The sequence below is a fragment of the Myodes glareolus genome, chromosome 15 (assembly GCF_982192425.1).
Source record: "Myodes glareolus chromosome 15, mMyoGla1.1, whole genome shotgun sequence".
NCBI lineage: Eukaryota > Metazoa > Chordata > Mammalia > Rodentia > Cricetidae > Myodes > Myodes glareolus.
The window spans coordinates 33,842,265-33,854,452 of record NC_142040.1 but is presented as its reverse complement, the minus strand read 5'-3'; the positions used below and the strand labels follow the sequence as shown (position 1 = coordinate 33,854,452).

Here is a 12,188-nt window from a genome sequence, read left to right as displayed (position 1 = left end):
ATTCTGTTCCTTTATAAGGATTTCTGTGGTCATAGTGTACCTTTCACAGCAATAGAGAAACCCTTTCTAAGACACATAGTAATAGAAAAGTAACTAAGACACTAAATATTGATCATCTTTTTTAAAAATTGTATTACTTTTTTTTTCTTTTTTTTTAGTGTACTACCTGCAAGAGTCACTTTTCTGTTTGTGCAGCATGGGTGCCGAGGGCAAACTCAGGTCTTCAGTCATGTTGCTAAGTGCCTTTAACCATGGTGCCATCTCACTAGCTCCATATCCACTGTCTAAATTATTTCTTATAATGATAAAATAGTGGCTTGAGGATGTGGCAGAAACTTTATATGACTGTGCAGTAACAACAAACAAAAACCTAGATAAATATCACACATAAAATCCATTGTAAGATCATTGAGTTCAAGAAAATAAGCTTTGTTTTAAGGTAGTGAGTTGTAGAGCTGGATCGGATTGGTTGCTCAGTAATTAAGGCACTAGCAGCTCTTCCAGAGGACCTGGGTTCAATTTTCAGCACCCATGTGATGGGTCACAACTGGCTGTAACTTTGGCTCCAGGAGATCCAACACCCTCTCCCAGCCTCCACAGGCACCAGGTTCACAAGTGATATACAGACATACATGCAATTAAAGCATATCTACACATAAAAATAAATCTTTGTTTTTCAAAAGATAGTGAATAAATGGACTTTGAATTATGAATGTTTAGGTTCTCCTTGGCTGGCTTTTCCTAGGGGAGCTAGATGTCTTCATATGCTTTCTCATGACCATGCAGAGAATTTCTATATAGAAAGGATTGTCACCATTTAGGGGACAAAAATATTTACAGCCTAAATTCTGGAAAGTATCTAAACAGTGTAAACTTCCATGCTGTCATAGTTCATGCCGTGGGATTCTGGGATAAGACTGACGACGGTGACTTTCTGGCTTCCTTTGACTCTTAGGGAAACTTCTGTTTGTTTATTCTTGTTAAGTTTTATTAACCAGAAGATACAGTGGAGAAGAATGTATTGTCTGGTTGTTGCATTTAGGTTTTAGTAGCTTGTTTCTTTCTTAAATTACCCCTGTTCTTCCTAACTCTAATATTTAAGATAATAATAATTCAAGAATGATTTTGGGTATTAAGTAGGTATAATTTGTAATTGGTGTAATTAAGGAAGGCCTATTTAGATTAGGGATAGTTTCAAAGTGATTAAGTTCTGATTCTTTTCTTTGGACTGCTACTGTGAAAATTAAAAAAAAAAAAAAAGTACCGAAAAGTTGATTGAAAACATCTGGGTTTCTGCCTATCATTTTCTTTCTAGGACAGGAGAATTTTGATGTCATTACTTAACAGAGAGAGAAATTAAGATGATTGACTAGTATAAAATGCAGACTAAAAAAAATACTCAAAAAAATTAGACAGATAGGTGCCAGAGACCCATTCACCTTTTAAATGAATATTCACCTTATAACCAAATAAGTATTAGAACATAATGCTTATTTTATCTTTGTGGATTAAAAGCTTTGTTGGCTTTCTAAGTACATCTAGTTTCTAAGCGTCTGTTGTTGGAGTTCATAGTGATATAAGAGGAATAATTTCAAACTAGTTCTTTTAAAATTAAACAAATACAGGAAAGATTTGTTTGGTATATTATCAAGTTTTCAAAAGCAAGGGGGAAAATTACATTTCATTAGGTCACATAATCTATCTATACATATCATTTTTGTATACCTTCAGAAGATATTAACGATGTACATCTAGTTTTATTTATGTGCATTTTAGTTAAAAGGAAAAAAGGAAAATTGTATGGAATTAGTTTATATAATCAAATGACTTTTATTTGCTGAATTCAGGTTTTTGTACCTTTGCATATTTAATCCTTTTGCACATATAGTTACCACAAAACAATTACTCCTTGGGATCCATAGGGATTGCTTTTTGGATCCTTTAGGTAAAATCTGCAGATGCTCAAGCGCCATATATAAAACAGTGGGATGGCGTACATGGCATGCACACCCTCCTTATATTTAAAAAAATGTGAAACAAGATAAATTCTGTGTAAACTATACTTCACTATTTAGTGACTAAAATAATGAAAAATCTACACATATTCAGTGCAGATGCACTTTTCCCCTCAACCCATCGTTGGTTGACTGTAGATGTGGGTCCTGCAGATAGGAAAGTCTGAGTATGCTTGAACAGTACAGCGAGGTTTTTCAGAGGTGATGGGGCATACATAGGTCAGGGCTAGAGCACTTACCTAGGAGGCTCAAGGCCCCGGGTGGAAGTCATAGCATGGACACAAGGAGACCTGTGTTCCTTTTTGTTTTTATGAATCAAGTATATAAGAAAAGGAAAATGAAAGTGGCAAGTACAAGGAGGAACAAACTTAGGTCACTAATATGTCCCTCCTTCCATTTAACTTCGACTCTCCAATTTCTTGATATCAAAATTCTCTTGTATTTTTAAAAAATGAATTTTTCACAAATAGATTATGACTCACTTATTTCCTGTATTCTGCTTTATATCCAGTATAATCAGTTTCGTATTTCTTATCTATGTACCAACTATTCATGCCTGTATCTCTACTTTGTTTTTGTTTGTTTAAGTGTTTTTTAAACATTTGTTTGTGTGCATTCATATGTGCCATAGCATCTATGTGGGTATCAGAGAACAACATGTGGGCCTCAGTTCCCGCCTATCATGAGTGTCCCGGGGTTGACTTTGTTGTCAGGCTTGGCAGTAAGCATCTGTCCCTGCTGAGCCATCTTGCCAGCCCCATGACTATATTTTTAAAAATAATAAGAAAAGTTCAGGAAGAAAATAAAGGGAGGACTTCAGCACTTGAGATCAATTTTCTTGTTTATTGAGTGTTCACATTATATATAGTATTATCCTATGGGATATAAAAATAAACATAACATATGATTCTTCTTTAACTTTTGTATGATCTTAAGCAGACAGTTCTGAAAAATCAGAGGACAGAAGAAGAACATACTGTGAAAGATGCCACGGGTCTCATGTCTAATGAGTGACAAATTTATACCGTTGCACTGCCATGCTCATGGTTCGAAAGTAGTCATATTACCCAAAATGTTGCCCTGTTTTCTTTCCTGGAAAATCGTGAATCAAATAGCCTTCCCATTTGAATGTTTTGTAGGCAGAGTCACCTAGTTTGTAGCCCTTTGAGTCTGGCTTCTAGCTCTCACCATGATGCTTTGGAGACTCACTTATGTTGCCTGACATAAAGTTCTTTTTCCTTGCTGAGTGTATTCTGTTGAATAAATTCCACAGGCCTGTGCGTCTGCTGAACTAGTTGATGCGTATCTGTGGGTTGTTTGCAGTGTGGGGCTGTTAAAATAAAGCTCTACAGATCTTAGAACACTCACTTGAATCTTATGTAAATCCATGGAAGTAGGATTGCTTAACTTTATTAAAATGTGACATATTTTCCAGTGTGTATATTGCATTTTAAGTTCTTGTCAACAGTATGTGAGACTCTTTGCCAATCATCTTTTCCATTTCTGTGGGTGGTATGAGTGTGGGTGCTTACATCTGCATGCACATGTGTGCACATGTCATATAGAAGCAACCTTGGGTCTTGTTCTTTAGGAGCCAGTCACCTGTTATTTGGCCTGGGCCTTCCTCCTGCTGGGCTGTGTGGGCAGCAAGCCCAGACCAGCCTGTTTCTGCCTTTCCAGCAGGTCTATGCCGTCATGCCCAGTGTTTTCACATGGCTTCTGGGGACCAGATTTAGGATTCTACTCTTACCTAAGAACTTAATCAGCTTAGCCATCTCCAGACTTATAGTATTGCCGATCTTTTAAATTTCACTTTTAAATAAAATTTATTATGATTTGAATTTGTACTTTTAAAAAATAATTTATTTATTATATATACAGTGTTCTGCTTATGTAAGCCAGAAGAGGGCACCAGATCTCATTATAGATAGTTGTGAGCCACCATGTTGGTGCTGGGAATTGAAATCAGGACCTCTGGAAAAGCAGCCAGTGCTCTTAACCTCTGAGCCATGTCTCTAACCCCTCAATTTGTACTTTTATAATAGCTAATTAGGTGCAGCATCTTTTCAACTATTCTCATGACATCTGAATATTTTCTTGGTAAAGTGCCTGTTTAATTTTTTCCCCTCAAATCTTTCCTACTTCAAAATAAAGTTGTTTTTATGTTAACTGATTCTTAATGATTGTTCTAAATTCTTTTTATGGTGGATCCATTTTTTTGCCAAATGTTTTAGCAATATTTTTAAATAAGTTTTTGTGCCTGATAAACCTCTACATCAACACAATAATCCTAATCAGACCAACCAAACCAAATTAGAAAAAACCCAGGTTTAATGGATACCAATGCTCCCAGGTGGCCTTCCAGCCCCTCAGAGAGGAGATGGGGAAGGAAGATGGGAAAACCACGTGTTTGTTCTCTGAGGGCAGTTTAAATACACTGTGGGAGTGGTCTTGAGCATCTCTGGGGAGGGGTCAGCATTTGATGGGCTTTTTCAGAGGTGGAGTCTGTACTGAGGCAACTCCCAGGGGAGGGGGCTTGGGATGGAACTTTCCACCCAAATATTCCGGACTCTTTGGATATATGGGTGCCAAGGGCTGAGGTGAAGCCTTAACCCAAACATCTCAGACTCTTTGGGTATACGGGTGCCAGGGTCTGGGGTGACGCCTTAACCCAAACATTCTAAACTCTTTGGGTACAGGGGTGCAAGGGACTGGGTGAAGTCTTAACCCAAACACACACTACATGTTTTTTTCTTTTCCCTTGAGAATGTATTCAGAAAGACATTTTTTGTCAGCACTTTTGGGCCCTTAGTTATAAAATTAACACATGACTATTAGAAAAAAAAGTAAAATCGGTGTGTGTATATGAGACAGAGAGAGAGGGAGAGAGAGAGAAAGAGAGAGAGAGAAATGCACATAAAATAAATTGTATCTCTCTTTAACTATCAGCTTTATTCCTATGAGACAAGCTTTTAACCCCAGGGCTTTTTCTATCTCAACCCTTAAAGCCAGGGCTACAAACACACACAGCTGCACCTACTTTTTACGTGGATGTTGAGGACTCACATTCAGGTCCTCATGCTGACATGGCAAGCTCTCTTAACCACTGACTCTTCCCCTCGCCTTCATTTATCTTACCTGATGCTCTCACTTGTCTAATATTTAAAGATGATAATACTGCGAAAGAAAAATTGCTGATATGTGCAGTTGCAAAAAATATTACCTTAAGGACAGCTTGAAAGTTTTTTTTGTTTCAGTACTAAATTTACATGTTCAAGAGAGTACTTGAAATTTTTTAAATATGCTATTAAAATTTCCTGATTAATCTGTTTTGTTTTTCTTTTATTCTAGTGTTATCCAAGATAAATTCTGTGCAATTATAAATATCTCAGTGGAGGCCCTTCATGATGTCATGACAGAAGACCCTGAAACAAGAACGTACAAAGAGTAGGTGGATCATCTTAATTAATCACACTTAGATTTGGGGATGATGAGTTTTAATTCATAATATCAAAAGTATAGTTTTGTCTTTTATATAGTTTTTATTTAATTTTTTTAGACAAAGTGTCATATGTCCCAAATTGACCATGAATTTGTATAGTCAGAAGTTACATTGAACTTCTCTTTTTCCTATCTTTCACTTCCCAAGTACTATAAATGTGTCCCCCCTCATACCTGCTTTGTTACTGGGGTTGGATGTGTTGGTGAGTATGCTGTGAACTGAGCTATATCAACAGGACTACACGGTGTTTTATTCATCATTTTGCTTACAATATTTATTTGATTTTTAAAGCCCTGCTTTATTATTTTGTGATATTCCAAATTGAGCTCCTTCAATATAATAATCATCATTTTGTGATTTGGTAATAATTTGCTTTTTAAACTGAGCTCATAACAGTTAATGGCTGCTGGGAGTGAGGGAATTATTTTTCTGTAGGTGTGTAGTCACTGGAAAGTTACCTGTGATCTAGTAGATGCTCACACATATACAAGCAACCCCACTGAAAAGACATGAAAAAAGGAGGGGAAGAAGGGTTCCAAGGGAATTGAAAGGGGGTGGAGAGGGGAATAGTGCATAAATGTGATCAAATGCTTTATATATGTGTGTAAAATTGCCAGAGAAGAAATTTAAAGCAATATAAGTAAATAAATAAATTCCAAATATGGTCTAGCATAAATTTCTTTTTAAGGACTTTTTGAATATGTTCCCCTTTCAAGCTAATAATGAGGACAGTGAGATGAGTTGCTTTGTATTTTTGTTGTTAAAACATCTTAAAATTGTACCTTTGATTGTCTAGTTCTAAAAGGTAATAGTTAAAATTATGTTCTCTGGTAAAAATTACATTTTTGTTTTGACAAAAGTTTTGTTTTGGGAAAGTTATGTTAAGAATACTGAAGGATAGACAGGCTTACTAGCACTTGTCTTCAGTCCCAGCAGGTGGTTCTCTGAGTTCAAGATCAGCCTGGTTTACAGAGTCCAGGCCAGCCTAGCCTACATAATGAGACCCTGTCTCAAAAACAAAAATAAACAAACAGAATACGATGGGGCTGGAAAAATGACTCCAATAGCTAAAGATCACTTCCTGCTCCTCTAAAGGGCCTAGGCTCAGTTTCTAGTGTCCACGTAACTGTTCACAACTGTCTATAATCCAGTTCCAGGACATGTAACAAACCCTTTGACTTCTGTGGGCATCATGCATACATGTGGTGCATATATGTACCTGCAGGCAAACTCATACATATAAAATGAAAATAAATAAATCTTAAGAATACTGATAATCACCCAGTGGTGGTGACACATGCCTTTAATCCCAGCACTTGGGAGGCAGAGGCAGATCTCTGTGAGTTCGAGACCAGCCTGGTCTACAAGAGCTGGTTCCAAGATAGACTCCAAAACTACAGAGAAACCCTGTCTCGAAAAAACAAAACAAAACAAACAAACAAACAAAAAACAAACAAGAATACTGATACTCTTATTCATCCATATGTCGACTTGAATTTTTAAAATCATTTATGTCATTCTGCGGGTAGCATTTATTATACCTTTTTCTTGCTATTACATTAATAAAGATATTTAGCTGTAGTGTTTAGCAAGGTTTCATGAGATTGTAGACTGCTTGACATATTAATACTGAGAACCTGTTTTCTTTGCTCTTTACCAAGCCATTTATAGCCAATGAGAAAGATTGCCATTTGAGTCATGTTTTGTTGAAAACACTGTAAGTAGATAAATGTGGATCTTATTAAATATAAAAATGTCTGATATGTTATTTAACTTTTGAAGAATTACTGTGAAATAGGAATATCCAGCTTTTTCTGACTACAAAACAGAAGTAACCACTTATGCATGAAGGGAATGTACCTTTAAAGTTAGCAGGAATTGTTAACAATAAGACTTTAATATAACAGGACCATATGTTTATATACAGTGTGTAACATAATTTGGAAGTGATGGTAAAGTACTCAGGATATGTTCAGATATTTCTTGTCCAGTTTATTTTATATGAATATACTTTAAATATATGAAAACAAGAAATAATATATAAGACAAGAAAGTACTTTTCCAGTTTATATAAATATTAAGTGCGCATGCACACACACACACACGGAATAATATATAAGAAGATAAGAAAATTCTTCCTTATACTAATTTCAGCATAAAATAAGAAACTTTTGGTTTAGAAAGAAAAGGACGCAATTAGGAAACTGTCATAGAAATGCAAACTGCCGGCTGGTGAGACGGCTCAGTGGGCCAAGAGTACTTGCTGTGCGCACTTGACAACCTGAGCTGACCCTGGAACCCACAGTAGAAATGAAACAGTAAAATAAAAAAAATGAAATCTAAACAAAGAGAACCTAGACATGAGGGCTTGTATTCCTGGGAGCCAGAATCCATCATTCACTGCTGCTTTCCCCTTCCCAGAATTACTGGGCTGATGCTTTTTACCCTGGGGTGGCATTTGTCATAGAGGAATGTAATAGAGACACAAGTTACCTCACTTGGTGTGAGTTAGGCTCCTTAGTGTGCTTGAGGTGGTCTGTGGTAAGTCTTCCTACTCTGTAATCTGTTCACACAGAATACAAGACGCAATTAGACTTCCAGAAAAGTTCAAATGAAAAGCATCAAATAGTCATTTTAGTGGCCTACTTACTTTCCAGCTTTTTCCTTTATGTTTATTTGAACAGTTCATTGACAGGAAGCTAATCTTTCTGGTTCCGTTGACATTTTAATTATAATGCCATTTGAGTGTGAATTAGAACAAAGGAAGAAAGTTGTTTTCTTCACCTGTGTAAGTAGTATACATATTAGAATCCTCTGCAGAAACAGTAAACAGAACTCTAAAAATATTTCTTTTAAGAAATTGACTCATCTGATCACAGAGCCTGATGCATCTCTGGTCTGTAGTGGGAAACTAGAGACTTAGGAGACCTGGTAGTTTTTAGTTCTTGTCCATCCACGTTAAGGCAGAAAAATTCACAAGTTTCAACTTAAAAGCAGATAGAGCATGAATTCTCTGACTCAGCATTTTTCTGCATATTTGCTGTGTTGGCAAAGACCCAACACGTATAGAGAGGACATTTGCTTTATCCAGCTCATGATTCAGAAACTGGTCCCATCTAAAAACAGCTTTTCTGCAAACCTAAAATATCTATCAATACCTGGGCTCCTGGTGGCTGGGTGTGGTAGTTTGAATGTAATTGGCCCCTCTAAGCCCATAGAGAGTGGCACTATGAGATGTGCCTTTGTTGGAGTACGTGTGGTTTTGTTGGAGGAAGTGTTAACTGTGGGGGTAGATTTTGAGGTCTCCTTTGTTTAAGCTGTGCCCAGTGACATAGTTTACTTCCTGTTGCCTGCGGATCAAGATGTAGGATGCTTAGCTACTTCGCTAGTCTCACATCTGCCTGCAGACCACCAGGTCCCACCATTATGTTAATGACTAAAGCTCTGAGCTGAGCTGCCCTATCTATTGTTTTCATTCTTTTTTTTTAAATATTTATTTATTATGTATACAACATTCTGTCTGTATGCCTGCAGGCCAGAAGAGAGCATCAGACCCCATTACAGATGGTTGTGAGCCACCATGTGGTTGCTGGGAATTGAACTCAGGACCTTTGGAAAAGCAGGCACTGCTCTTAGCCTCTGAGCCATCTCTCCAGCCCCTATTGTTTTCATTCTTAAGAATTGCCGTGGACATGGTGTCTCTTCACAGCTATTGAACTCACTAAGACACTGGGCTAGGTTGACATGTAACTATCACATGGAAAAAGCTTTATTGATAGCTTTCCTCTTCCCACTTGTTTAGGCCAGGCATTGTGCTGTATAAGAAAGCAACAGTCTCCCTTAAGGGGAAACTGATACCAGTAGAACACACTAGGATCTAAAACAGGTCAGAGTTCAAGAGACTGAGGGTAGCAGTTGTTTGGGTTTTTGTGTGTTTTGGGGGATTAAACCGTGCACAAAATAGACAAGTGATTTATTATTCTACATCTCCAGCCAGAAAAACTTCTGAGGGTCTGTAGTGGATTGGAGCCAATTAGTTAAGTAACCAGCATAAAACGGTTTTGGAATTATTATTATTTTTTAATCAATAAGAGGTCAGTGGTAATTTTTAAGTATGGAAGTGACATATAGTAGTTTGAATGAGAATGTCTCAGTGTGTTAATTAGGTTTCTATTGCTGTGAAGTGGACCATGGCAACTCTTATAAAGGAAACATTTAATTGTGGTAACTCACTTACAGTTCATAGGTTCAGTTTATCATGGCAGGGAGCATGGTTGCATGCAGGCACACATGCTATTGAAGCTGAGAGTGCTTACATCTTGACTCACAGGCAACGGGAAGTCGACTGACTGTCACACTAAATGAAGCTTAAGAAAAGAGACCTCAAAATCAGCCCCCACAGTGACACACTTCCTCGGCAAGGCCATCATTCCTAACATCGCCACTCCCTTTGTAGGCCATTTTCTTTCAAACCACCACACCGACCTGGACTCATGTGTTTGAATACTTGTACCCAGTTGGTGGAGCTGTTTGGGAAGGATTAGAAGGTGTGGTCTTGTTGGAGGAGGTGTGTGGTCAGGGATGGGCTTTGAGGCTTCCAAAGCTCATGGCAGGTGTGGTGTTTGTGGATCAGGATGTAAGATAACGATGTAAGCAAGCTCTGCTCTGGCACCACGCCTGCCTGCTTGCTGCCGCGCCCCTTGCCCTTAGTCATCGTAGCTGCGAATCCCAAAGTAAGTGTTTTCTTTCCCAAGTTGCCTTGGTCATTGTGTTTTGTCTCAGCAATAGAAAAGTAGCTAAGACAGAAGTTGCTACCAGGGAGTGGGCTACTGTTGTAATAGGTCTGACCATGCCGGATTTTTGGAGGAATGTGGAAGACTTGGAAATTTGGACCAGGAAAGCAGTTGAACACTGTAAGTGGCGCTTAACAGACCGACACTAATAGGATCTTGGAAAGACAAAGAAATGAGAACAGTGTGGACTGTGGTGGCTCAGCTCAAAAAGGTCTCAGAGGGCAACAATATTAGACTATGCTGCCGAGAATGGGATTGCTTTTTGTCCTTGTAAGACTCTACCTGAGGCTAAGTTGAAAAGCTTTGGACTGTTGTGTTGGCAGAGGAGTTTTTCAGTGTACTCTGTCACTTGGTTATTGCTATTCACACTTATGCAGGTCTGAAATGAAGAAGAGCAAGCAGGGCAAAAGAAAAAGAAAGAAAGAAAAGTAAAGTGTAAGAAGAAAAAGAGCACCAGGATATTTAATGTTTGAGCCAAGGCTTGTGTTGAGAGACAAAAGACGAAGCCTTCGGTCAAAATAGAATAGGAGTGCTGCCCTTAGGACAAGACCCCATTCAACAAAGCTTCCAACTTTTGAAAAGAAGGACCTAAGGAATTATCTGTTGCAAATGTAATTCAAGAAGGGACCAGACTGCATCCCATGTGTGGCAGTGTATGCCCTGTGGTTCTGACTTTATAGTCTTGAAGGACAGAAAAATACCTTAAGACATGACATCATCAGGTTTATAATGAGACTCATATGACCGGTAGAAATTGTGAGCCAGAGGCAGAAAAACCACTTAGGTAGCTGTTACAGGTCATACTATGTTGGTGATCAATGCTGAACTGAATTTGAGATGAGCTTTGGAGGGAGGGTGGAAGGAGCAGCTAAGGAGGGCCAGCAGGTATTTATAATTGGATAGTGTGCACATTATTTTTTAATTGCTGTTTCTAGCCTCTTTTTGGCTTTGTGTCTTAATATGGCCTAATGACATTTGTTTAGGCCTTTTAAATTTTCAGTATATTTTGTTTCGTAAACAGCAGTGAGTTCTTATGTGTTCTTCTAATGACTTTATATTCTTATTTTTTTAAAAAAAGTTCATATTCTAAGGTAAATGAATATGCAATGGTTGGGTATGATTAATATAGCAGTATTGCTTGAGATTGTTGCAGGAAATAAATCCCTTAGAAGAGTTTCACTTGAGAGTTGATGAATCTGCGTCTGTGTGTTGCTTATTTTTCCGTGAGAGTCTCTTTATCAACCCAGGACAGCACATCAGTGAGACTAGAGACGTGTGTGTTGATAGTCTGTATAGCATGCTTTCTTTTCCTTTCTTATGAATATTTCATTTACAAAAATACTGTGAAGAGAAATTGATAACCTCTTGACAGAGTTTGGGAAATAAAAAGGAAGAAAGAATTTAGCTAGCTTTTCAGGAGACAGTAAACTTGATTAGAAAAGACTCATAATTTTTTTATGTCTGTAAAGTATAAACACAGCTAGAAAGGAGTAGCTTTATTTGAAACAAGTCAAATTTAGGCTTTTGTAATGAGTTTATTTCTTCATTTGATTCATTGTGCTCACCAGAAGTCCCTTCAGGAGGGAAAGGACTGGGAAACTACATAACATCAACAGCAAAATAACGAGAAACAAAACCCACTCTCTGCTATCTTAACTTCTGTCTTTAGTCTTCCTCAGAGGTCTCTCTCCAGTGTCCCCCTACTCAGCCATGCCTTCTGTTTCATAAAATTCAAAGCCCAGCTGTGAACTGAAGCATGTTGTTGGATGATATTCTGTGCTGACTCTTAATACCTTGCATGGCTTGTTCTCCTTTTCCATGGATTGTCACCAAACCCTAGATAGGCTTTTATAATTGTGGGCTGACTCAAAATCTCTT

At 37.8% G+C, this 12,188-nt stretch overlaps 1 protein-coding gene across 6 annotated transcripts in view; it reads left to right on the top strand.

The window, feature by feature from the left end:
• Positions 1 to 12,188, top strand: part of Ipo11 (importin 11) — a 172,799-nt gene that overhangs the window by 126,626 nt on the left and 33,985 nt on the right. For all 6 annotated transcript variants that reach the window (XM_085676742.2, XM_087896878.1, XM_048442968.3 and 3 more), the window contains one exon: positions 5,367 to 5,462. In XM_085676742.2, the coding sequence (XP_085532868.2) occupies positions 5,367 to 5,462 (96 nt within the window). The remainder of the gene's footprint in view (positions 1 to 5,366; positions 5,463 to 12,188) is intronic.